Source organism: Mauremys reevesii, linkage group 5 (assembly GCF_016161935.1).
Source record: "Mauremys reevesii isolate NIE-2019 linkage group 5, ASM1616193v1, whole genome shotgun sequence".
Lineage (NCBI taxonomy): Eukaryota > Metazoa > Chordata > Testudines > Geoemydidae > Mauremys > Mauremys reevesii.
The window spans coordinates 56559929-56587400 of NC_052627.1; the positions used below are offsets into that span (position 1 = coordinate 56559929).

Sequence of the window (27472 nt, forward strand, 5' to 3'; positions counted from 1 at the left end):
CCCAAAGCAGCAATAAGAGCTCTCTCTCAGGAAAAAGAGCAAAGGGCACCTTGTTATGGAGTATCTAGTATCTTAGTTTCCCCAAAAGAGCAACCTCATAGATGGAGGAGGAGGGCATGGATTAGTTCATACAGTTAAGATGATTGATATCAAGATATAAAAAGACTACCTTTTGTCCCATGAAACTGAGTCTTTACGGGGGTTTTTATGTCGTTACTGATAGATAGCAGTTAATGGAGTTTTGATAGGTCACATAAACATTGGTATTTATGCTTTAACATTTTATATTTATGCTTTTAGTTTATATACTATTTTAATGTATTTTCCTGTGCTGCAATAAATCAAATAAAACTAGAGAAAGAAAATGTAAAGTGCAGAAGATAGTTTCCTCAAAATTAGTTTAAAAATGGATAATTTGCTCATCAGTTTAAGGTCAGATGTCAGCATTTCCCCAAAATCTTGAATTCCTGCCATCATTCCCTAAATACCTTCTTAACAGCTCCAGTAGCTAAATGTGTTTGTAATTATCTTCAATTGTTTCTTCAAGAAGAGCTAAAACACCACAAATATTCATAGTAAATAGCTATAAATATGGTTATAACTTTCTGGGTAATCAAGTTCTGGATGCCTGAATTCCTGCCATTGAAGAAGTAGACAGTCAGAATGATTTGGGGAGGAAGAGCATCTACTCATATGGAATCAAGTATCAGAGGGGTAGCCGTGTTAGTCTGGATCTGTAAAAGCAGCAAAGAATCCTGTGGCACCTTATAGACTAACAGACGTTTTGGAGCATGAGCTTTCGTGGGTGAATACCCACTTCGTCGGATGCATGTGATGTATTCACCCACGAAAGCTCATGCTCCAAAACGTCTGTTAGCAAAGAATCCTGTGGCACCTTATAGACTAACAGATGTTTTGGAGCATGAGCTTTCGTGGGTGAATACATCACATGCATCCGACGAAGTGGGTATTCACCCACGAAAGCTCATGCTCCAAAACGTCTGTTAGTTTATAAGGTGCCACAGGATTCTTTGCTGCTTTTACTCATATGGAGTATACCAGAAAGCGAAGTAGCAAGAAAAGTGGTTCTAACAATGTAAACAAGATCCAGGGGAGAAGATTATGACTGGAAAAATGTGTGTCTAAAGATTTGTACAATTATTATTATTATTGCTGATGATGAAAAAAAGAAGGGCAAGCATAGGAAAATGACCAAAGAATTTAGTTTACATATCCAAGATGGGAGTGGCCAACCTGAGCCTGAGAAGGAGCCAGAATTTACCAATGTACATTGCCAAAGAGCCATAGTAATACGTCAGCAGCCCCGCATGAGCTCCCCACCCTCCCCCCGCTCCCAGTGCCTCCCACCCACTGGCAGCCCTGCCCATCAGCACTTTCCCCTCCCTCCCAGCACATTCCAATCAGCTGTTTCGTGGCATGCAGGAGGCTCTGGGGGAGAGGGAGAGAAGCAAGGACACAGCAGGCTCAGGGGAGGGGGTGGAAAGGAGTGGAGTGGGGGCAGGGTCTGTGGCAGAGCCAGGGGTTGAGCAGTGAGCAGCCCCTGGCACACTGGAAAGCTGGTGCCTGTAGCTCCAGCCCTGGAGTCGGTGCCTATACAAGGAGCCGCATATTAACTTCTGAAGAGCCGCAGGTGGCCCCAGAGCCACAGGTTTGCCACCCCTGATCCAAGAGATGACCTCTCCAGCAACATAATGCCTCATAATGCAATACTGACCCACAAGTATTAAGTCGGGGGGGGAAATGTCATCTACTGAATTATCACTAAGAACTTCATGCAGCAACTTGGATTGGCTTGCAGATAGCTCTTCCAGGTACAGCCAGAGGCTGCTTAATTTATAAGATCTGACAAGATCACAGCACAAGATAGTGTGGTTGCAGGCTAGAAAGATTCAAGATTACGTTACAAACTGAACAACCCCTCCCAAATGACAACATTGAACATGACCACTGATTTTCCTATTTCTTTTTTTGTAAAAAAAAAAAAGTCTCAGATTTTAAAATTCAACACCATAACTTGTTTGATATCTGTGAAACCTGAATGTGTTTACTGAGCTAAAACAGGTAAAGTAATATACACATCATGTGAAGCACAACTAACGAGCATCTGAAAATTGGTAGATATTAAAAACAACAAAACGGCCTAAAATTTAACAAAATATTTACAACTTTCTCATGGAACATAAAGTTGTTGCATCTTTTAAACCATGCAATCTTCTTGTGTCTTCTTTTGCAACTTAGACTAATTTGCATTTGCATCAGGGATAAACCTGATTCTAGTCAATTTTTCATTTCAGTTTGGAAATAAAAGATAGTCATTGAAAATTAAATTACCTGAATAAATCCAAATATAAATGACAAAAATAAGGTGTTCATAATTCAGGTGAAATAGTATTCAGTAATATGTTCAGGTACATTTTTGTGAAATTTAAAACTGTACATTACAAAAGGGCAAAAAAACAGATTGCATATTTAGTTTCTGTAACTTTTTCCATTCTAACATATAGTTATGCTAAATCAGATTAATGTGCATGATCAAATGAAACCACTAATTCATAGCTATTCCAAAGTAAGTTTTGTTTAATGAAAAAATTAAAAGGTTCAAATTAGAGGTTATTCTCTCTCTCTGATACACATGCACACACAAGGACAGAATTAATTCCATATTGATAGTTTAGGACTTGGAAAAAGCAGACAACTCTTCTGAAACATTTAGGCGGGATTATGGAAATTAAAGATAGAAAAGATGTAGTGGGCTAGCTAGTCCATTTCCCTGCTAACGCAGGATTGTTCCCTACAGCAACTAGATTGCCTAGTGTTTTGTGAAGTCTAAAGTTTTAAATGCATAATGGGGTTTTTACAACTTCCCTTGAGAGACCACTCAATATATAATGGCGGGCTCTGATATGCAGACTAACTTTAGGTATAAATTCATGGTGGGATCAACCCTCATACTACATGATGGAAATATCCAGGCTTTTTGATCAAAATGAAATGTTTGCAGATAAATTTCTCCCAAAATGAAAAGTTACAATGAAAAATAGAAAACAAACTTTTCTTGGTTTTCAACTTAAAAAAAAAATGTTTCAGTTCTCCCATTTCTTTTTCTCCTTCTCCAAAAACTGAAAATGTGTTTTCTTTTGAATTTTTCCACAGAAAATAAATTACCATTTTCCCACCAGCCCTAATAAATACCTGTATGTCTTTTTTTTTCAGTTAAACCTGAATGAAGTATTTAGAGAATTAATACAAAGCCAGCAGCACAAATATTTTTCATGCTGTTTGTTCAATATGCCTTAACCATGACCGGGAGATATTATTCTATGAGTAAAAAAAACAAAAAAAAACAACTTTTCAGTCTCCATGTACATTGGACTTTAGAATCATACTTCTATGAAGGGTGACAATTCACGTCAAATGTAAGGATGATAATTTTGGGGAAAGGATAACACCTATGCACTAAGAACTGAACTGAGACCACACAGACCACCATTTTAAATCCCTATCAATTAGATCTGGAAAAAGAAGTGAAAGACTTATCATATTATCAATAACCTGATCCAATCTTTCTTTCAGATTATCTTTAATACATTAAGAATATTTCATTAAGTAGGACTAATAGAGTAACAGAATCCCATGGATGAATTATTCACATATGTAAGTGAATACAAGTTCAGGGCCTAACTTACCTATGTATTCTTTATATAAGATTTGTAGTCTCCACAGCCAGAATGGTAAATCATCTAATTTGCAAATTGACAATCAATCCTATTTATCTTAAACCTTAAGCCTTAAGCCTTAAGATCATCAATTCTTGTTGTTGCAAGGGACAAACTTTCTGATAGGATTCAAGGAAGAAAAGTATTCTGGGCCTGTACCATAGTACATTCAGGAAGAAAAACATCAGAACTTATTAAATCTATCTGGCCCATAATTAATTGAAAATTAATTACAGTATCTTGGAAAAAAGCATAGACTAAAAATGGGCCAAACATTTTTAATACAGTTGCTTCATCTTAATCTCTTCCAATAATTAAGTCTAACATACAGCATTAGAAGCAATTTTCATCATATATAATAAGGTAGTAAATGATAAAATAGCTATACTAACTTGGGTGAGTCTTCATGCAAAGTTCTGTTAGTTTTTGTAAGCACTGTTTTAGATACATTTTTGTAAAAGGTGCCAAAACACGGCACAGGTGCTTTAACATAAATCAAAGGACTACATTTTAAAAAAAATTCTGAACACTATAAGGCAAAATGTACATACTCAAAATACACATACAACAGTCTGTATTACTGTAAACCCAGAAAAAAAGACCAATGGTGTCAAAAAAGATCAGCAAAATACATGATGAGCAAAGATGAGCAAAATAAAACTCACTGTATTTATTCCAGAAAAATTTGGAATATTTACCCTGGATTTTCCATTATTCTGTCAATTTTGTTTGCTATTAAAAAGTTTTCCATACAGAGATGAAGAAAGAAGTAAAATGGTAGCAAACTTTTATATTATAAAATGTAATGTGCTTTAAAAATTCTTCTATTGAAGAAGAGTTTGAGTAAGAGTTTTCATTCTTTCATTCTGATCAACAGATCAGGAGGGATACAAAGGAGAGTCAATTTCTTTACAAACCCTAGGAAGAGAGATCCAAAGCAATATCTGGGGACTACAATTTAGAATTTAAAGAAGTTTTCCAATAGGCCCTGTCTAAAACATACAACCTATTTGGTTAGAAAATAAGTTCCCTTGGAAGTCCAACACATAAGGCAGCTTTGATTTAGTTTGTGTTTGGGGTTTATCTTTCATTCAGATTAGATGGTGAGAAATTAAATTGAGTTTATTTCTCTGAGCAAGAAGAGCAGAGCTAATGGAAGAATCTCTTCCATTTCTGTAGATAAATAGTACAGGTTGCCCTCTTCCTACTATTCAGTTACACCTCTTTCACTCCCTCAGAGAAGGCGGCATAAGGTGCATGCGCGGGCTGAACAGACATTCCTAGCAGAAAAATCTCTGATCAAGGGTTTGAGAGGCTCATCCACACCTGAAATAGAACAAACATCGGGACACTACTTGAAGAACCAATCGTTCCAATGCCAATTAGATCTTTACCTTGAGACAGCTATTTGAAAGCACTGCTGAATTTAATAAGCCACGTGCACCACTTTTTATAGACTTCTGTCAGGCCTTTGATTCAGTGCATTGAGCAAGCCTATGGGATCTGATGATGCAACCTGATACTATCTTCCCAGGAATGCCATTGATAGAAGAGCTCTATAATAGAATGGAATGCTGTGTTTGAGTAACAGATACATGGCATGGTTTCCTATCGCCACAGGAATACATCAAGGCTGCATTCTTTCACCATCACAGTTTGATACTGGCATTGATTGGTTGATGGACAAGATTGAGGGGACAGCTCTTGCTGTTGCACTGAGCAGAAGACCATACTGCTTCAAGATCTCAAATATGTTGATCATATTGTCTTGTTGGCTCAGTTCACTGAATCACTGCAGCTGATGGACGATCTGGTTTAACAAGAAGCAGTGCTCACTGGTCTGGTTATTAATCCAGATAAAACAAAGTCTCTGGCCATTACCATCAAGCAGCCTCCAGCTCTTGATTCCAACCACCTCAGTGTCAACCTGTCAAGACAGAACATTGAGCAGCTGGCAACTGTCAAATATTTGGGCAGGCATAGACAGTGCAGGAGGATGCTCGAAAGATGCAGACACTATTAAGGCAGCAATTTTGGGCCCTTCAGTTGCCTCTACAGGGACGCTGTGACACCAAAGTTGCTGTGAAGCTGCAGATCTATAGTACTACTGTTATATCATCTCTGTTGTATAGAATTGAAACATGGGCACTGAGAAAGGCTGAAGACGACTGGTTTGATGTTTTCGATTCTCATCATCTACATCAGCTGCTCGACATCAAGTGGTAGGAAAAGATCAAAAATGAGGATGTTGAAAGCAGAACCCACCAATCACCTCTATCAGAACAGGTTCAGTTACAGTGGCTGTCTTGTATGTATATATTGCAATAGAAGACTAATGAATTCCAAAATACGTATATCAAAGAATGCCACTACACATCCAGTGATCACATGGACACCAGCAGCTTCGATAGTGTGATAAGATCACCAGTGATGGACATACACTGAATATCCAGTCAAACCATCTTAAGGACCTAGCCAGAGATTGATGTGGGTGGTGCTCAATCTGCAAGGAGGCCAAGTCCCTTTGGGATTTGCCATGATGATGATGACAACAACATGATTTTCAGAATGCTTGTGATAATTATATTATAAAGAAAATGTTTCAGTCCTGTTATTTGAATATGAATTACGCAGCATTAATCTATCAATATAAATGCATATTCAAACTACAGCAGACTTCAATCTTTACTAGAATGGACATTAACATTAAAGCTGAGAGATATCACTTTGCAAGATCTTGTCTTTTGTTAAGATGTACAATGTTTTAAATGATCTCAAGAACATTCCCCACCATCACCACAAAAAATCCCATACACAATTCTTGAAGCTTCCACACTCCTAGCTTTAGTGAAACGCCACTAAAATTACTGTCAGCATCAAACATCCACTTTTCTTGTTCTGAGCCATAAAATACATATCTCCCAAAAACTGATTTAGAATGACAGTAGGGTTTATTAGCTTTTGTGCATTTCTCTCAATGTAAAGGTTTGAGATTATGCAGCTATGTATGTAAAAAGAAGCATGTTAAAAATATTTTTGCCTAATAAAATTAAAATAAAGAACCCTAAATGTTATGCTTACCTCCTAAATTCATTCCAGCTTGTAGACACTTCTGTAATCGGCAAGCTGGGCAGTTCTTCCTTCGAATCTTATCAATAATACAGTCATTTCTTCCTGCACATAGGTAATTGTGCTGCCCTGAATGAACCAAAAACAAAACAGAATGTTATTTGGATACCATATATATAAGTATTTCCCATTCATTCTATTTTCCATTCATCCTGCAGTCATTCTGAGTTTCCCGTTAATGCACAGAATCTCTCTTCCCATTCTCTAGCTACCTTGGTGACCTATAATAGAACCTTCCCTCATGCTTCCAAAGCAAACAGAAACCACCCCACTACAGACCTTGCTACAGGAAGTTGGACCTTCAGTTTTAATGAGGAAATCAGTGATGCAAATATTCATCAGATGGATTTCTTTTCTATCCCGTGAACAAGATTAAACTGCTTATTTAAAAATGGGTCTCAGATACACTGGGGTTGAGGTTTTTGGGAGCCCCTATAGTTGTATCATCATTACAAGTTATTTAAGACCCACAAGTACAAAGCTCTGTTCTGTACAAAAAATAAAATATAGTCCCTGACCCAAAGTGTTTACAATCTAAATTAGAAACAGACAATACAGGGCAGATGTAAAATAAACTATCACAACAGAGTCCAATCTTTTTAAGCAGTTCAGAGTGTGTTTGTTTTAATCAGTTATCTTATATGTTGTAAGGATGCCGGACCACCGCATCCCCAAACAGCTCTTTTATGGTGAGCTGTCTCAAGGAAAGCGATCGCACGGGGGACAAAAGAAGCGATACAAAGACACGCTGAAAGCCTCTCTTAAGTCCCTGGATATTGACATCACCTCCTGGGAAACTCTGGCACAAGACCGATCGACATGGCGTACGCTGATCCATCAAGGCTGCCAGACATCTGAAGCCAGAAGGATAACTATAGCACAAGAGAAGCGAGCACTCCGTGAAGCCAGAGCTGTAAATGTTGTAACAGTGGTGCCCACACATGTCTGCCCAACATGTGGCAGAACATTTCATGCCCGTATTGGCCTTATCAGCCACCTGCGGATGCACTGTGGACAGCTCACAACCTGCTAGATGTCAAGGTCTTCTTCGAAAACGATGGACGAACATACATAAATACATACATATCTTATATGTAGTTGATTATTTCTGAAAGCTTTGCAAATAAGGGTCTGATTCACCAATGCATTACTCCAATTTTATGCAGTTATGAATCAAGCCCAATGGATGGATTTGAATGGAGAGAGGGTAGATATTTGATTGACAATGAATAAAAGAAAGGAAGTATAAGCAAAGGAAGAAGGCATGAAGATGAGGGTGTGGGAAGGATACAAAAGGATATTCAGTTTTGCAGATTGGGAGAACAGTAGATAGTAGGGGAAAAGGCAGAAATAAGAGCAGAATTGTAGGTGGGGTAGGATCATGAAGAATTTTTTTAAATAAACACAAGATGCTTAAATCTGATGTGGAAGGAAAGAGGACAGCAGCAAAGTGCTAGCATAACATGGTCAGAGTGATGTAAGAGAAGATCATTTTAGTTGCATCCTTTTATTCAGACTGAAAGGGGCATGATGCAATGTTGGGCACATCAGAAGAGGATGAGTTTGCAGCAGTTGGGGTAACATATCCTGTACATATATAAAGAGGTTTTGTGGCATGTCTGGGGAGAGCTCAGAGAAGGTATAGAGAAAAAAATGACAGGATTTGCCAAGAGCATGGATTCAGAAGAATAGACAAAAGTCAAATACAATACTGAGGTTGTCAGTTTGTGCAACAGACACAATAAAAACATTAGCTGTGAACTGTGAAGGAGAAGCATTTGGGAGAAAAGAGGACAAGTTCAGTTTTCACTTTATTGAGTTTGAGGTACCAGTGAAGATGTCAGAAAGGCAAGATGTCTGGGGGGTGGGGTGGGGTAAATGAGAGGAGTTTTGTGAGTTATCACCGTAGAAAAGGTAACTGAAATATGGGGGTGAATGAGGTTTTTCACAAAAAGAGTACAGAGGGCGAAGACGAAAGGCCAAGAACAGTACCGCAGGAAACACTGGCAGATTGTGGCGAAGGGATGAGGAACCACTCAGGCATTGTGGTGAAGTAGTGGTCAGAGAAGTATGAAGAAAACTAAGAGTCAAGAGAACTGACTGTAGCACTGTGACAAAGGAAACAGCTAGATCAAGGAGGCCATTAGTGATTGCTAGGAAGAGCTCTATATTGGTGTCAGTAAAAGCACTTGGAGTGAAATGGAACAAGTAGGAACTGGATTGCAGAGGTGAAGAAGCTTGGAGGCAAAAGAACGCAGAGACATGGACATTAGATACGGACATACAGCCACAGGAGATTTTTTCCAAACAGGAGGTACAAAGTAGGTTAAAATGCCCAGGGATGCTCACCACAAGGCAGAATAACTTCCTGTGGAGATTCAAGGAAAATAGGAGCACAAAATTCAACAGGGCACTTTGAACTAGGACTCAGGTTCTATTCTTGGCTATTCCACTGATATGCTGTCTGACCTTGGGCAAGACTTCTGTGACTTTGTTTTCCCTCACGCCCTATGTCTGTCTGGTCTACTTAGAATGTAAAGGCAAGGACCTTTTACATCCGTTCAGCACCTGGCACAGCAGGGACCCAGTGTCACTTGGGTCTGCTAGACACTGCTATAAGACAACAAATAAATCGTAATAAAATGGTAAATTAAAAACCTAAAGTCCTATAAGTATGCCACCGAAAGTTTAATAAGAACTCTGATCCCTGCAGCACAACTCCAACAAAAAGACTGGAACTTTGGGGTAGTCCATTCATGAATGTGTGTCGAAAAAAGAAAACAAATTAAAGCAAGCTGGATAATATAATGAAACTAGGGCTGTCAAGCAATTAAAAAAATTAATCGCATGATTAATCGCACTGTTAAACAATAGGAGAATACCATTTATTTAAATATTTGTGAATGTTTTCTACATTTTCAAATATATTGATTTCAATTACAACACAGAATACAAAGTGTACAGTGCTCAGTTTATATTTATTTTTGTTACAAATATTTGCACTGTAAAAATCAAAAGAAACAGTATTTTTCGATTCACCTAATACAAGTACTGTAGTGTAATCTCTTTATCTTGAAAGTTAAACTTACAAATGTAGAATTATGTACAAAAAATAACTGCAGTCAAAAACAAAACAATTTTAAAACTTTAGAGCCTACAAGTCCACTCAGTCCTACTTCTTGTTCAGCCAATCACTCAGACAAACACGTTTGTTTACATTTGCAGGAGATAATGCTGCCCTCTTCGTGTTTACAATGTCACCTGAAAGTGAGAACAGGTGTTCACATGGCACTGTTGCAGATGGTGTCGCAAGATATTTATGTGCCAGACATGCTACAGATTCATATGTCCCTTCATGCTTCAACCACCATTCCAGAGGACATGCATCCATGCTGATGATGGGTTCTGCTTGATAACAATCCAAAGCGCTGCGGACTGATGCATGTTCATTTTAATCATTTGAGTCAGATGTCACCAGCAAAAGGTTGATTTTCTTTTTTGGTGGTTCAGGTTCTGAAGTTTTTGCATTGGAGTGTTGCTCATCTAAGACTTTTGAAAGCATATTCCACACCTCATCCCTCTCAGATTTTGGAAGGCACTTCAGATTCTTAAACCTTGGTTTGAATGCTATAGCTATCTTTAGAAATCTCACATTGGTACTTTCTTTGCGTTTTGTCAAATCTGCAGAGAAAGTGTTCGTTTTAAGAACATCACGTGCTATAACATGAAATACATGGCAGAATGTGGGTAAAACAGAGCAGGAGACATACAATTCTCTCCCAAGGAGTTCAATCGCTAATTTAATGAATGCACTGTTTGTTTGTTTTTTAAATGAGCATCGTCAGCATGGAAGCATGTCCTCTGGAATGGTGGCTGAAGTATGAAGGGGCATATGAATGTTTAGCATATCTGGCATGTAAATACCTTGCAAACCTGGCTACAAAAGTGCCATGTGAACGCCTGTTCTCACTTTCAGGTGACATTGTAAATAAGAAGTGGGCAGCATTATCTGCTGTAAATGTAAACAAACTTGTTTCTCTTAGTGTGGCTGAACGAGAAGTAGGACTGAGTGGACCTGTAGGCTCTAAAGTTTTACATTGTTTTGTTTGAGTTCAGTTATGTAACAAAAAAAATCTATATTTGTAAGTTGCACTTTCATGATAAAGAGATCGCACTTCAGTACTTGTATGACATGAATTGAAAAATACTATTTCTTTTATCATTTTTACAGTGTAAATACTTGAAATAAAAATAATATAAAGTGAGCACTATATACTTTGTATTCTGTGTTGTAATTGAAATCAATATATTTAAAAATGTAGACAAACATCCAAAAATATTTAATAAATGTCAATTGGTATTCTACTGTTTAACAGTGAGATTCAAAAATATTAATCATGATTAATGGCAGTTTTAGTTAATTGCGTGAGTTAACTGCGATTAATCAACAGCCTTAAATGAAACCGACTTGAAAACTATCTGATATTTAAATAAGCCTGCTAAAACAGTAATTGAAAAGTAAAATCATAATGGGCTAATCTTAAAAGGAAAATCTGCTTAAAATGTAATATGTTTGTGCACAAAATCAACCTATGTAACAGAGAGAGATATCATAATGAAGGTCATTTAGGTGACCACCTAGAGAAAAATGTATTTAATGCCTATTAATACATTTTCTGTCTACTGATTTAATACACCTTCTAAAAATATTATGCAACAGAACTGCAAATTGGAATGCAAGTCTAAAAATAAAGTGAAAAATAAGTATTAAAGTAATGCTGAATACTAAAAGGGTGTCATTCAAAAACCTAAATTTTGATATAATTTTAAAGAATTTGATATTTTCTGCTGGAAATGTGTGTATGATTGTTCAGTACTGCAGCTTTTCAGTGTCTTGCACAATGTCCTTTGTACAACATGGAGTACTGCAATTCCATTTTTAGGCTTTCACAGGCGGGTGCAGGCTATTAATATGGCAAGTCAGCTCTGATGCTGCAAAATGAACCCCTCTGCAGATTTCCCCTGAAGGCAGTTTGTTCTATGAAACTGTACACCTGTTAAGTCAACATTTTTCATTATGGCTTTCAAAAACTGATGAGCTTAGTAGAAGTAGGTTAACATTTATGTACTTCAGGATAATTATATAGGATATATTTTGTATACGTTGTGGAAATGTTTATTTGATTTAAATCCTTGTCTTACTGTGCCCTTCACAAGACATATTCCTTCTATACCTGAATACTTTCATGAGTCAGATTTAGGATACTTTGGCCAGACTGCAATTACTACATACACTTTCTGTTGCTAAATGTTTATTGAAAGTATAATTCAGTAAAGACATATCAATTTTGAAATACTATGTCCTTGAAAACTTCAACTAATATGTGATGCAAACAGCTTTTATTTTAAATTGCACAGAAATATAGTATCCATTGACAGGCTCTTAAAGTTCTCAATTCCATAGGCCAATTTACTTGGATTCAAATCTAGAAATATTTTAAAACACTTTACCTGTAGATATTCTTTTTAAGTTCTCACTTAAGTAGAAATTATACAACAAAAGAATGCAAAACCCTCTACATCAACTCCCTATCCATAATTGTTTATTTTTTATATAATTAATAGAACTGTGTTTAGATGTATATACAATTAAAACTGTGGTATGCTAAAAAACATCCCTAATGATGTGACACAAACCAACAAAAGCAAGGCAATTCAAAATTATATCACTATTAAATGTAATATCCTACATTTATATAGCACAACGCTTTCTCAAGTACCCCCAAGAAGCTTTACAATTGATAATAAATTACTGTACCCCATCTCACTCCCTTCTTCCCTTTGATTTCAATGGGAATTAGGAAATAGGCACTTTTGAAAATCCCACCAGGTGCCTATCTGGATCCTTAGATGCCTAAATGTTTTTGAAAATCTGGCTCTTTATACCTTCTTTCTTTCTCTGTCTCCTGATTCTCCAACTGCCCTTCTCATTCTCTATCTCAGTCTCTTCATTCTGGCTACTCCTCCCTTCCCACACTCTTTCCCTCTCTGAGTTCTGGCCTCTGACACACACTGAGGCAACTAGCCCTTTCACTGAAGTGCCACCAGGGCCACTCTGAGCGCTGCAAAAGGTCAACTGAGCCACAATGCTTATTGAAACAGCAGTGTTTTAAAGTACTTTGTTTCATGTATTGTAGGCTTTGGTTTATTTTTTAATTGGGATGACAGGTAGGGAAGAAACGAGAAGGAAAAGGAAAAAAGGGGAAGAGAAATAGGCACAGCTTGTCACCGGTTCAGCCATGATCAGCAGGCTGGGTTTTGTAGATATTCTGGCACAGGCAAGTCTTTTGGAGAGATCTGAAGGAAGATCGTGGCTGTTTGGATATTATCAGGGATGTTTTCCCATCCATAAAGGACAGTTGGGAGAAAGTGCAGAAGTGTTGAAGGGAGATGCTGACTGGTGGGCGCACAGCCTGGGAATACTGCAGAAAGCAGAAGTCAATAACACAGTAGGTTACCAGGTCAGTTAGGCTGGGTGGGATAAATTATGAAGGACCCTAAATATAAAGACAAGAGTTTGTATGGGGTGTGGAAGTGAAGACAGAACCAGTGGAGAGGCTCCAAGAGGGTGCCGATGTACTCCTAGTAACAAGCCCAAATGGTGGTTTTAGAGCAACATTCTGAAGACACAAGAAGAAAGCAAGACTTGAAGGCCAGAAAAGAGAGGTTGCAGTAATCAAGATGGGAAATTATGAGTAGAGCCCTGCAAATCTCTGGATATCCGCTTTATACCTGCAGATATTTGCATCCGCAGACCTTTTTTGTGGATTGCGGATGGATGCAGATCCAAATTATATATTTAAAGCCCTGCAAATCTGCAGATATCCGCATTATACCCACAGATATTTGCATCCATGGATCGTTTTTGTGGATCATGGATAGGGTGACCAGACAGCAAGTGTGAAAAATCGGGGGTGTGGGGGTAATCGGAGCCTATATAAGAAAAAGACCAAAAAATCGGGACTGTCCCTATAAAATTTGGATATCTAGTCACCCTAATCGTGGATCAGATGTGGATGCAAATGTCGTATGCCTTCAGGGCTCTAAATTATGAGATTTTGGCTGATAAAATAGAGAGGAAAGGAGAGATTTGAGAAAAGCACTAAGATTTAGAAACAAACTCAACATGTGCAATAAGGGAGAGGACTGAGTCAACGATAGCACCCAGATTACGGAATTGAGTGACTAGGAGGATGGTGCTATTGTCCAGGTGATAGAGAAAAGGAAGAAAACAGGGCTGGCAGGGAGGGAGATCGTAAACTCAGTTTGTGCCATACTGAAATTAAGATGACAAATGGACATCTGTAAAGAGATGTCAGGAAGACAGGCCAAGACACTAGACTGGATGAAGGGATATAGCAGAGAGGGAGATTTGTGAGTCTTCAGCATAAATATGGTAGTTAGAGCCAGGCCTGCAGATAAGAGTACCTGGAAACAGGGAGTAGAGGAAAAGAAGGGGACCAAACAGTGAGCCTCTCAGGGACACTGTAGCAGGGTGAAACCCTGCTCCTGCTGTGAGGGGTTTAAAAGTGGCCTGGCAGGGCTTGAGAGCGGCTGCTCTCAAGGCTGGGCTGATGGAGGAAGTAGCCGCAGCTGGGCCACACCCCGATCAGGCCCAGCTGGCCCCTAATAAGAGGCAGAAGAGGCCAGAAGCCCAGACAGTCTTCCTCTGCCTGAAGAGGAAGAAGGGCCTGGCTGCAGGGGCTATAGGCAAGGTACCTAGGGTGAAGCAGGGCTGGGGAAAGGCTGAGGAGCTGGGGAGTTCCAGCCTAGAAAGCCCCAGGCTGCGGCCTAGCAGTGGGCCAACTGGTACTGGGGGTTGCAGAAGGCAGCCCAGGGGTAGGCCAAGGCAGCAGGTCCAAACCCTCCTTGCCTGTGATGAGTAGGCTGATACTGCAGTCTGCCCCAGAATGTGGGGCTAGACAATGACTGTCAGTAGCCAATACTGAGGCAAGGTGGGGATGGAGAGGGGGGTTCCCCAAGGAGGGGAGTCCCAGTAAGAAAGGGGTTACTGCTAGGGGGCAGCACCCCATGGGAAAGGGCACCGGGTCCAGGGAGGGATACGGGGGCCAGAGGACAGGCGGATCACCGGCCTGCAGAGGGCGCTCCAGCGCTGGAACAAGCTAATTCCCGGAGTCACCAGCAGGAGGCGCCGCAGGGGTGAGTCCGACCCGTCTACAGACACCCACAAAAAAGGGGAGAGGATGATTGAGTAGATGAGCCATTAAAGGAATGATCACAGAGGTCTGAGGAGAACAATAAGATGACTGACAAACAAAAGACAATGAGGAAAACATTTCAAAAAGTAAGGAGTGCTCCATGGTATAAAAAAATGATGACAGTGATAGTGGAGAGCATGTGAATCCTGGAATGGAGGAGAGAAGAGAGATTAGATGATAGTTTGAAAGAGAGATAGGGTCATGGCTAGGATTCTTTAAAATAGAGGAGATCGAAGCATGCTTGTATTGGGAAGGAAAGGAAGCTGATGAGAATGATAGCTTGAGGACAAGAGTTAAATCGTGGATGAGAACAAGGGTGAGGGAGGAGAGAAGATGAGAGGGGATGGGGCTATCTACTTATGCATGTAGAATATGTTATACTCATCACTATGGTATATAAACACCTTGTTACATTCAACATGAGTCTAACCCCCAGTTCTCTTCTTTTTGCAGGGTTAATTTTTTATTGACGTTTTCAAAAGTTATGTCAATTAAGTTCATTTTACAGTTTCTCCTGAAAGCAGCAAGATGCAAGGTCATTTTGCACTCTTGAAAGACAGAGTCCATATTTACATCCAGTCACTGAGAAAGCAGGGTCTTACATTCCTGATTTTACTCATATGTTTGACAGCTGCATGATTCCTGAAGACAGAAGCCGACATGAGAGGTCATGATCCTTAAAAGAGAAGTTGTCTCTTATGTAGGTTTTGGTGAATTCCTTGTATGGTTTTGAAGATTAGAATGGAGACCGTGAATTTGCTTCCATGCTCACTGGGGAGTCAATGGTGTAAACCTATGTTGCTATAGATGGGTTGTTTCATTCTGAACTAAGGTTTCAGAGTAGCAGCCATGTTAGTCTGTATCCGCATAAAGAACAGGAGTACTTGTGGCACCTTAGAGACTAATAAATTTATTTGAGCATAAGCTTTCGTGGGCTACAGCCCACTTCATCAGATGTAGGCAGTGGAAAATACAGTAGGAAGATATCTATATATATCTATATATATATATACACACACACAGAGAACATGAAACAATGGGTGTTACCATACACCAGGGGTCAGCAACCTTTCAGAAGTAGTGTGCTGAGTCTTCACTTATTCACTTTAACTTAAGGTTTCGCGTGCCGGTAATACATCATAACGTTTTTTAGAAGGTTTCTATCTCTAAGTCTATATTATATAACTAAACTATTGTTGTATGTAAAGTAAACAAGGTTTTCAAAATGTTTACGAAGCTTAATTTAAAATTAAATTAAAATGCTGATCTTATGCCACTGGCCCACTCAGCCCGCTGCCGGCCTAAGGTTCTGTTCACCTAGTTTAGCAGCGAACTGAGTGGGGCCGGCGGCCGGGACCCCAGACCAGGGGTGCAGGTGGGAATGAGGCGGGGGTTGCAGGAGCTCCCGTTTGGTGCTCAGGGTGGGGCTGGGGATGGGGATGTGGGGGGTGGCTGGGTATGTGTGGAGGGTGCAGAAGTCAGGAGACAGCGGTGGGCGGAGGGGCTGAGTGGGGCCGGGACCCCGGCAGGCAGCAGCGTGCCATTAAAAATCGGCTCATGTGCCGTCTTTGGCACGCGTGCCGCAGGTTGCAGACCCCTGTCATACACATTCTAACGAGAGTGATCAGTTAATAGCTCACCTTAACTGATCACTCTTGTTAGAGTGTGTATGGTAACACCCATTGTTTCATGTCCTCTGTGTATATATACACACAACTTCCTACTGTATTTTCCACTGCATGCATCCGATGAAGTGGGCTATAGCCCATGAAAGCTTATGCTCAAATAAATTTGTTAGTCTTTAAGGTGCCATAAGTACTCCTGTTCATTCTGAACTGTCACTTTTTCAAGGTTGCAGTTTTCTTTCCAAGGTGCACTGCAATAATCAACCTTAGATATCACAAAAGCATGTAGCACTATGGCCAATCAACATCTTACAGGATGGTCATTAACAGATAGGATGCAACGTCCTGCCCAAACACAGGTAGTAGAAAACACAAAGAAACCATAGGTACTAGAGAATCCTACAGCGCTGAGGATTCCAGAATATCTTTAGGGCTCTGAACTATTTTGATGATCTCAACAGAAGACATTGTCAAAGGAAACTGATGTAATTGTGGTGGCTAGATCTTTAAAGCATATGTCTCTTCCCAGAAACAAATCAATCTTGTCTGAGTTTAGCTTAACTCAACTCTTCTTTTTATTCAGTTTACTCAAGTCAATAGTGGGTTGGGAAGTAAGAGAGTAGGAATCAAATTCTTTTTTCCCCACATAGCAATGCAGTAGGGTAAGAGTAATTTTTAGCAAATGCCATTATTGAATTTATATATAAGTAATCCTTGTTTCACTTAAAATAACTAATAAAAAAGGCATTTTGTCTTAACTAACTGTTCAACATAAAAGATAAATAGGTACCACGGGGTTACTTATTAAGAAGAACGTAATAGAGTTGTCACATCAAGAGTATAGCTGCCAGAATCACTTTGTTTATAGTTCTCAAGTTTAGAAAATCGAGACATATAAGATGTACATATTCATGTATAATATGCACTGTGACACATCAAGTGTGACAGGGTGAGCTGAAAACAGTTTCAGACTTGTGAATTTCCTGGATTTTCTAAACTGATATCCTCATTTCCTTCAATTTGTTCTCTCTTACTCTATTATATTTCCTTGAAGAAACAAAATCCAGTAGCAAACAAAAAGGTCAATTACTACTGATCCAATGAGTTACCATACGCTAAAACTCCTGAAAACTTAACACCCCTGGAAATGATGGCATATTCCCTCCCCTCTTTAAAACCTAGTATCCTGACTAAGTGACTGATCCTGCAAAGTGGTATGAAAGAACTTCAACAAGGCTCCTTGCAGGTGCAGGGATCTGCCCACGTGCATCACTGTGCAGGATCAAGGCCCAATTACTTTTTTAAAATTATAACTGGGAAAAGGCAAAATTCTTAAATTATTAAAGTTGGTAAATTTTTCCATGTTTTCATTCTCCTTCTGTAACATTACATTTTCTTTTTTCAAAGTCTGAGCAAGGACATGCATGGAATGTAATTATTTTCCTGGATTTCTTCTGCCTACGGTCTCAACTGAAACTTCTATAATGTTCAAAGAACATTCACTTTTGCTGAAACTGATTGGAAAACGTTTGCTTTGTCTAGCTCAGTAGACAAAAAGTTCCCTTCCTCTGTTAAAGTTGTAGATTTCATTGCAAGATCTCTCGGAAAAAATATAGAGAAAGTTCTGAAACTGCATTAACTACAACTTCTAAATCAACAGCGGGGAACCTTGTCTGGTCCAATAACAGAGATGAGGTGATCAAGAAGGCTGTGCTGGGGCTAGGAATGTGATGAAATAGCGGTAGCAAGGGAATGATTTCTCCTTGTCTTCTGCCTCCCCACAGCACAAGAGAATGAAACAGAAAAGTACACTTCCAACAACAACCCTAAACTGCATCTAGGGACCAAGAAAGAGCAGAGCAGAGAACTCCCTTCCTCCTCCCCTCCTTTACCCCCCCCAAAACAACCTTTTTAAAAGGTCACCTACTCCATCAGCACAGCTAAAAAGCAACATCTCTATAGTCCATAATCTCCCTCTTTCACATATGGAATATTTTAATTTCAGCTACAGATTTCATTTTATTAATGGTGGGCAAAACTGTCTTCTTCCTCCATCAAGCAAGAGTGATCAGACTTTCTGTTGGGAACTAATCAACAGATCTGAGGAAAGAGAGATTAAATTTCTTTTAATTGGTAAAGTATATAGAATTTGTCTCCAAAATCTATATGTTGCATGACTGCAAAGCATCCCCTCAGCAGTCACTATTCCCGTCTTTGGACCAGTATAAGGACTTTTGCCTGCCCCTCATTCGCCATCTGTAGGTGTGTTTGGCCACTGGATCTGTATAGGATCTACTAGCTTCTTCTCAATCACCGCAAACAACCCCAGCCCCCAGTGACAAGCTTCATGGTACAGAGTGGGTTATGAAAGCCCCAAAACACCAACCCTCACACTGCCAGGCATAAGTGGTGTAGAGTGCCTTTCACAGGATCTCCATAGTGAATGAACTTCATCCAATGAAAAGTGCTTTGTCCTATGTGAAATTTAAGGGCTGTATTCTCCTCTCGCTCATACCAAGCAACTCCACTGACTTCAGTGGAATTACTCCTGATCAGGGGCGGCCTAGGGCGCAAGGGCAGCGCTGCCGGCAGGGGCATCCTGGGAGGGCGGCATTTGTCTGTGGAGAGCGGGCGACGACCTGGCGCGCCTGCGCGCGCGGCGGCGGCGCCGGTCCCTTCCAGCGAGAGCGCCCAGGCATCGCAGCAGCGACTCCGGGCAGGTCCGCGGCCCCGTGGACCTGCGCTGCCGGCATGCCGCGCCGAGACCACGACCTGCCAAATGCCGCCCCCCAGGATGGGAGGAAGAGGGGAAGGCGACCCGACTGGGAAGGGCGGCGGCGCGCGCGCCGCGCGCTGGGGGGCAGCGTGATTTGTAGAGCCGCCCCTGCTCCTGATATATACTAGTCTATGGGAGAGAGGAGAATCAGGCCCACATTATCCTGGACTCAATGTATGTCGTTCTATATTAAATTATATTAATTAGCACTATTTACTAAATAGATTGAAGCAGCTCTCTCCATCTCCTGTAGCGCTTTAGCGTCTCAGTTTTGCACAGATTTTGGTTCCCATATTAATTCTGAAACTAGGTACTGTATTTATCCAGCTGAATGGAAGAGAATGAAAATGTGCATGCCAAAAATAAATAAATAAAAAAAAATCAATGAAGCAGAGGAATAGGGGAGACCACTTATTTCCAGGATATCTGGTTCACAGACAAAACTGCATCTAACCAGGATTCTCTCCCCTACTCCCTCTAGCATAACCCTACTGAAGAAGTTTTCCTCCTGCAGCATGAAATCATGTAATCTGCCCACCTCAACCTCTCAGTTGTCATAGACAGCTCTGAAACCTCCACATTGTGAAATCAATGTTATTACTGTAACCCTGTCAATTTCTTTTAATTGGTAAAGTATATTACCCTGAATCTTTTCCCCTCTATCATATAAGTATGATACAAATAAAAATGTTGCTAAAACTTATGATAATTTGCCACATGTAATAACCAAAAGACATGTTTAACAAAAGTTCTATCACTGTTCCTTTCTAGAAAGTAACTGCATATATCTAACCAATCTTTATTTTATGATGTATAATGGGCACTCTGAAGCAAATCAAATGACTAAGAATGCCATTTTCAATCTCCTCTAAATTTCCATATTTTAGAAAAGTCACTATTCTTATGGTATTAAAAAATACAAATGCCTTACACTGACTATTTAAATCTGAACTGCATTTTCATTGTACTGTTAAATAATTTTTTAAAAGCAGTTGACAACTGCCCAGCAACAGCAGCCTATGTTTGCAGTCACTATTTTAGGCTACATCACATGTCAATTACATAACCTTGTTTTACTGCTCTTGAACTGGTTAGAACAACCTGGGAAACAGATTAGGGCAGTCCCTCTGAATTCTGTAATCCAAAGTCAATTGCATGCACCATTCCTCCATCCCCCTTCTCAGGGCTACAATATTGAATTTACAGTAAGTCACCCTCTCTCAATAACTAGTTACTTATTGTTAGAGCTTACTGAAACATCTGATAATTAACTTCCTCAGTTCTGTTTAAACCAGTCCAGTCTGACCATAATAAAGTAATAAACAACGATCCCGGCTGCTGACATTTATGAGTGGTGCAGGATTAAGATGCTTACAAATGCCATGAGAAAAAAACCACAGAATACATATATATCTATATTCATATTTATATATCTATATATCTATACATAGCCCCTCCTTTTAAAAAAGAGAAAGTGAACATTACATTTTTTCCAATATTCAGACTAATTCTGGAGTCATAATATGGCTCTATATTCTTTATAACTCAATAGGTTTGGTCGTCTGTGTGACCATATAATTTCCAGATCAACATGCTTGCTGATGCAGAGAGAGGCTGCGTTTGCCATTTGTTCAAAAAAAAATAATGATGCCAAATCTATGCTACTGCAAGAGAGTGAGGTTTGGTACAGGTGTCCAAGGCAGAGAACATTTCCCAATTTTTCTTTTTACAAAAAATAAAAAAAAAATTAATCATAGATTTAAAATATACATTATAAAGCAAATGTATTTACTATGTTGAGCTTGACATTTTTCGTACTTCCTTCCGTTTCTGTCTATTATCTAGTGTTCCTTCTATCCCATGATTCATCTTTTCTTCCATTTTTTTCCACTGTTCCTATTTCCTCAGACTAATTAGTCTAAGTCTGCTCCCCTGGGCTACTTCCTAGCTATATGCTGCTTCAGTTTTGGGCTTGGCCCCTATAGTTTAAACAGCAAAGAATCCTGTGGCACCTTATAGACTAACAGACATTTTGGAGCATGAGCTTTCGTGGGTGAATACCCACTTCGTCAGATGCAACAGTCAATCACTTAACAGAGTTCAAATGAGCAGGGTCCTATAGGACCTCCTGGCTCTCAAAAGCAGGTGGTGGTGGTGGTTGGAGAAGGCACTGCTAATTTGCCTTACTGACTCTATGGCCACCTCTCAGGTTCAACCTTCTGTCTTGCTTCCTGGATAAATTTCCTCTCTCCTGCAACCTGTCCACCTCCCCTTTGCCTGGGCTGGTTCTGAGCTCCTTTTAACCCACTCCTCCAGATGGAGCATGCACAGCAGGGCCGGGGGGGGGGGAGGGGGTAATGCTATCTGGGCCCAGTATTGCCTTTTAACCGCTTCGGGCCCAGTGAGGGGGTTTGTATATCCCATCACACTAGGACTCAGAGTGGGAGTATGATAAATTCAGTATGGCAGCAATAATTTATAATACGGTCGGTAAAGGCTCTGGCAACTCTTTTCATCTGGGAACTTTCTTTAAATGTTGCAGGTAATTCATTAATAACAGAAACTTTAAAAAATATCTTTTGAGATTCAGAACATGGAACTGTTGACTATCAAACTAACATTAGACACTCAAAACGTTAAATATAACCTGCAGAACTTTTTTTTAAAAGGGGGCTCATGCTTATCTTTTACTTCTTCAGGATAGATAAAGAAGGTCTGATCATTTTTTTTAAACCTTAATATCAGGAATGTCATCTCTGGTTTAGCCAGTTGATTTGTGAGGGGCAGGAGGAGAGAAATACTCTGAAATGAAACATGGTAACCATTCTGTACCAGTAGAACAAACTATTCATTTGTTTGCTTATTTGCTTTCTTGATTTCAGGAGGGTAAGTTATTCTTAACAAGAGATAACTATAGCAGGACCGCTTGGAAATAGTGACCATAATACAATAGCATTCAACATCCCTGTGGTGGGAAGAACATCTCAACTGCCCAACACTGTGGCCTTTAATTTCAAAAGGGGGAACTATACAAAAATGAGGGGGTTAGTTAGACAAAAGTTAAAAGGTACAGTGACTAAAGTGAAATCCCTGCAAGTTGCGTGGGCCCTTTTTAAAGACACCATAATAGAGGCCCAACTTCAATGTATACCCCAAATTAAGAAAAACAGTAAAAACTAAAAAAGAGCCACCGTGGCTTAACAACCATGTAAAAGAAGCAGTGAGAGATAAAAAGACTTCCTCTATAAAGAGGAAGTCAAATCCTAGTGAGGCAAATAGAAAGGAGCACAAACACTGCCAACTTAAGTGCAAGAGTGTAATAAGAAAAGCCAAAGAGGAGTTTGAAGAACAGCTAGCCAAAAACTCCAAAGGTAATAACAAAATGTTTTTTAAGTACATCAGAAGCAGGAAGCCTGCTAAACAACCAGTGGGGCGCCTTGACGATGAAAATACAAAAGGAGCGCTTAAAGATGATAAAGTCATTGCGGAGAAACTAAATGGATTCTTTGCTTCAGTCTTCACGGCTGAGGATGTTAGGGAGATTCCCAAACCTGGCTTTTGTAGGTGACAAATCTGAGGAACTGTCACAGATTGAAGTATCACTAGAGGAGGCTTTGGAATTAATTGATAAACTCAACATTAACAAGTCACCAGGACCAGATGGCATTCACCCAAGAGTTCTGAAAGAACTCAAATGTGAAGTTGCGGAACTATTAACTAAGGTTTGTAACCTGTCCTTTAAATCGGCTTCGGTACCCAATGACTGGAAGTTAGCTAATGTAATGCCAATATTTAAAAAGGGCTCTAGGGGTGATCCCGGCAATTACAGACCGGTAAGTCTAACGTCGGTACCGGGCAAATTAGTTGAAACAATAGTAAAGAATAAAATTGTCAGACACATAGAAAAACATAAACTCTTGAGCAATAGTCAACATGGTTTCTGTAAAGGGAAATCGTGTCTTACTAATCTATTAGAGTTCTTTGAAGGGGTCAACAAACATGTGGACAAGGGGGATCCGGTGGACATAGTGTACTTAGATTTCCAGAAAGCTTTTGACAAGGTCCCTCACCAAAAGCTCTTACGTAAATTAAGCTGTCATGGGATAAAAGGAAAGGTCCTTTCATGGATTGAGAACTGGTTAAAGGACAGGGAACAAAGGGTAGGAATTAATGGTAAATTCTCAGAATGGAGAGGGGTAACTAGTGGTGTTCCCCAAGAGTCAGTCCTAGGACCAATCCTATTCAATTTATTCATAAATGATCTGGAGAAAGTGAGGTGGCAAAGTTTGCAGATGATACTAAACTACTCAAGATAGTTAAGACCAAAGCAGATTGTGAAGAACTTCAAAAAGATCTCACAAAACTAAGTGATTGGGCAACAAAATGGCAAATGAAATTTAATGTGGATAAATGTAAAGTAATGCACATTGGAAAAAATAACCCCAACTATACATACAACATGATGGGGGCTAATTTAGCTACAACGAGTCAGGAAAAAGATCTTGGAGTTATCATGGATAGTTCTCTGAAGATGTCCACGCAGTGTGCAGAGGCGGTCAAAAAAGCAAACAGGATGTTAGAAATCATTAAAAAGGGGATAGAGAATAAGACGGAGAATATATTATTGCCCTTATATAAATCCATGGTACGCCCACATCTCGAATACTGTGTACAGATGTGGTCTCCTCACCTCAAAAAAGATATTCTAGCACTAGAAAAGGTTCAGAAAAGAGCAACTAAAATGATTAGGGGTTTAGAGAGGGTCCCATATGAGGAAAGATTAAAGAGGCTAGGACTCTTCAGTTTGGAAAAGAGAAGACTAAGGGGGGACATGATAGAGGTATATAAAATCATGAGTGATGTTGAGAAAGTGGATAAGGAAAAGTTATTTACTTATTCCCATAATACAAGAACTAGGGGTCACCAAATGAAATTAATAGGCAGCAGGTTTAAAACAAATAAAAGGAAGTTCTTCTTCACGCAGCGCACAGTCAACTTGTGGAACTCCTTACCTGAGGAGGTTGTGAAGGCTAGGACTATAACAATGTTTAAAAGGGGACTGGATAAATTCATGGTGGCTAAGTCCATAAATGGCTATTAGCCAGGATGGGTAAGAATGGTGTCCCTAGCCTCTGTTCGTCAGAGGATGGAGATGGATGGCAGGAGAGAGATCACTTGATCATTGCCTGTTAGGTTCACTCCCTCAGGGGCACCTGGCATTGGCCACTGTCGGTAGGCAGATACTGGGCTAGATGGACCTTTGGTCTGACCCGGTACGGCCTTTCTTATGTTCTTATGTTCTTATACCTTAAAGAAGAGGAGGAATTTTAACAGCTATAGTGAGCCAGACTCTCAACTGGTGTAAATCAGTACAACTCCATTGACCTCACTGATTACATCTGCTGAGGATATAGCCTAATATAGTCGTTACTTATTTTGGAATTTGGGAACTCTAACGACACTAGTCCAGAAGACAAGAAGCTGTGGGGAAGTGCTGCTTCCCAAGCCAGGGCAAGAAGGAGAACTGTGCTCCTCCCTGCAATCTATTCCCTAATCCCCCTTAGTTTAATCCCTCATCTCATCTCTTACAAAACTTCTGGATTTTTTGTTGTCCACCAGTCATCAAGACCTTAGTTTCACATCTTATACAAGCATCAGAGTGCCACCTAATATTGATCCAAAGAGACGAGTGCCAGCTATTCAACTCAGTCACCAACCCCACTTCCACATCCTGCAGCATGTCAATCTCCTCTGGAGGACACCATCAAAGTATTAACAAAATCCACATTCTGTGCTTAGTCTACAAGACCTAATATAACTACAGCTGAAAACAGAATGCATGTGTAGGCCACATGTTTGCTCTGCAGTTTTTAGTGGTGTAAATAAAGGAAGAAACAGTGAAAAGGATACATAATTCTTGGTTTTTTGTGACTGCACACTTGCCAGAGCTGGGCAGGGTGACTCTGCCAGATGGGCCAGAATCATCCAGAAATTGTGTATGGTGTGCACCAGGTGTGCTCATTAGTTGTTTGAAGTTACTTGGGTGATTTCCATTCTGGGCAAGAAGCCTGTCAGGACACACCCAGAGTCGCTCTCAGAGTGGAACCACTGAGAATCCAAGAGGAGGGGGAGAACTTTATAAAGACTAGGAATGGGAGCCAGACTTAAGAACTCAGCAGAGAGGAACAGTGCAAGAACCAGATGGGTCTCCTGTAAGTATTGCATTCCAGAGCTTTGCCAGTTTTATTGGATTAAGAGTGCAAGTCCCTTCACTCCACTGAAGAAGAAGAGAACTTAGAACTTGCAGACTGACACTGCAAAGACTCAAGGGGAGTTTGAATGAGAATGTGGGACTATCTTGCTTCCCAACTTTAAGGAGCTGGCATGCCCTACAGAGGGTTTGGAACCATTCAACAGAGACGGAGTCGTGTCCTGTGGAAGCGTATGCATATGCACAATTATATTTGCATTGAACTAGTGATAGTAACCAGTTGGGGAAACCTGCCTGAAAATGTTATCTTTAAAAAGTAATTGACAATATTTATAATTTTTCATGAGTTACAAGTAAACTGTTTTGCATTTCTATCTCTCTACAGATACAGATTTAGTAAATATTTATCCTTTAAAGACTCAGAGGGGTAGCCGTGTTAGTCTGGTTCTGTAGAAGCAGCAAAGAATCCTGTGGCACCTTATAGACTGACAGATGTTTTGCAGCATGAGCTTTCGTGGGTGAATACCCACTTCTTCGGATGCAAGAAAAGACTGTCACTTTTGTTCTCTCAGAGATATAACTTTGTACTCACTCTCTCTTTCTCTTTCTCTGAATGAAAGTCCTGAAAAGATTAAAGTATGGTCTATACCGCAGCAGAGTGTAAGCTGAGGTATAGGAAAGGAGAAAGAAAATATTTATACTTAACATTAGGATAGTGCTTTTTTCAAGCACATTACACGTGTAATGTGGTCAAGTTACAGTTGCTGTGAAAACGATAATTTTGAATTACCTGAATTCTGGGTGTTTATATACTCAACATTGCATTAATGAAGATTTTTCATTGAATTTCATGTTAATTTCTCACAGAGATAAATAATAGAAAAGGGAAAATAGAAAGAAAAAACAATGAATGGCACAATGAAATGATCAGCTTCAGAGTGATTAACAATTGAGTGAAAGTACTGAACTGCACATGTCCTATGTACAATTTTAAAATAACTATAAACTCATTGTTCCCAAAATAGACTTCTTCAGTCATGTTAAAGTAATTTGTCCTCATTCAGCACTATGAGCCTCTCTCCAGGGTCACTCATGAGTAATTTTACTCACATACAATAGTTTTTACAGGATTCATCTCTAAGTTGTTGCCAAATATGAAGTTTTAAATCTAAATAGTTTTTAAGTTAAAACAAGCATCTTAAATTTTCTTAATGTGTTTAAAACACATTTCCATGCTGACATAATTCAAATGGCAAAATGTAATTTTACAAACTTCCCCCCCCCCACCACAAAAATTCATATATATGTATGTAATAACAAGCATGAGATATTTTAGCCCAAATTATTATTATAGTTTAACAGAACACTGGAAAGCAGGGACTTGGAACAAAGGTACCTTCTCACAGTATAACCAAAGCATTACCATGGCATAAAAAGACATTTCATTTTACTTTCAGAAATCATTGTGTTTAATTGACAATAACTTTTTCAAAATTTGTCTTGCTTAGTTAAACCAAAAGACCAATTTCAGTGAAACACTATAGATTATAGCCAGTATTCACTCCAGAACCAAACAGAATATATGATTTGAAGAAACTAATGTCCATCCCAAATATGCCCATTTATGAAAATCTTGTTTTTCTGCAATTTATTAATATTTAGTTTCAAAGATGAACATGGGTGATTTTTATAATTTTACTTCAGTTTCATTATTA

General features: G+C 39.5%; 1 protein-coding gene across 5 annotated transcripts in view; it reads right to left on the bottom strand.

Annotated features, from left to right (window-relative positions):
- Positions 1-27472, bottom strand: part of NR3C2 (nuclear receptor subfamily 3 group C member 2) — a 258185-nt gene that overhangs the window by 59441 nt on the left and 171272 nt on the right. For all 5 annotated transcript variants that reach the window (XR_005599519.1, XM_039541769.1, XM_039541767.1 and 2 more), the window contains exon 4: positions 6819-6935. Coding sequence is in view for 4 of the 5 variants with exons in the window: in XM_039541769.1 (XP_039397703.1) it covers positions 6819-6935 (117 nt within the window). In the remaining variant the exon portion in view is untranslated. The remainder of the gene's footprint in view (positions 1-6818; positions 6936-27472) is intronic.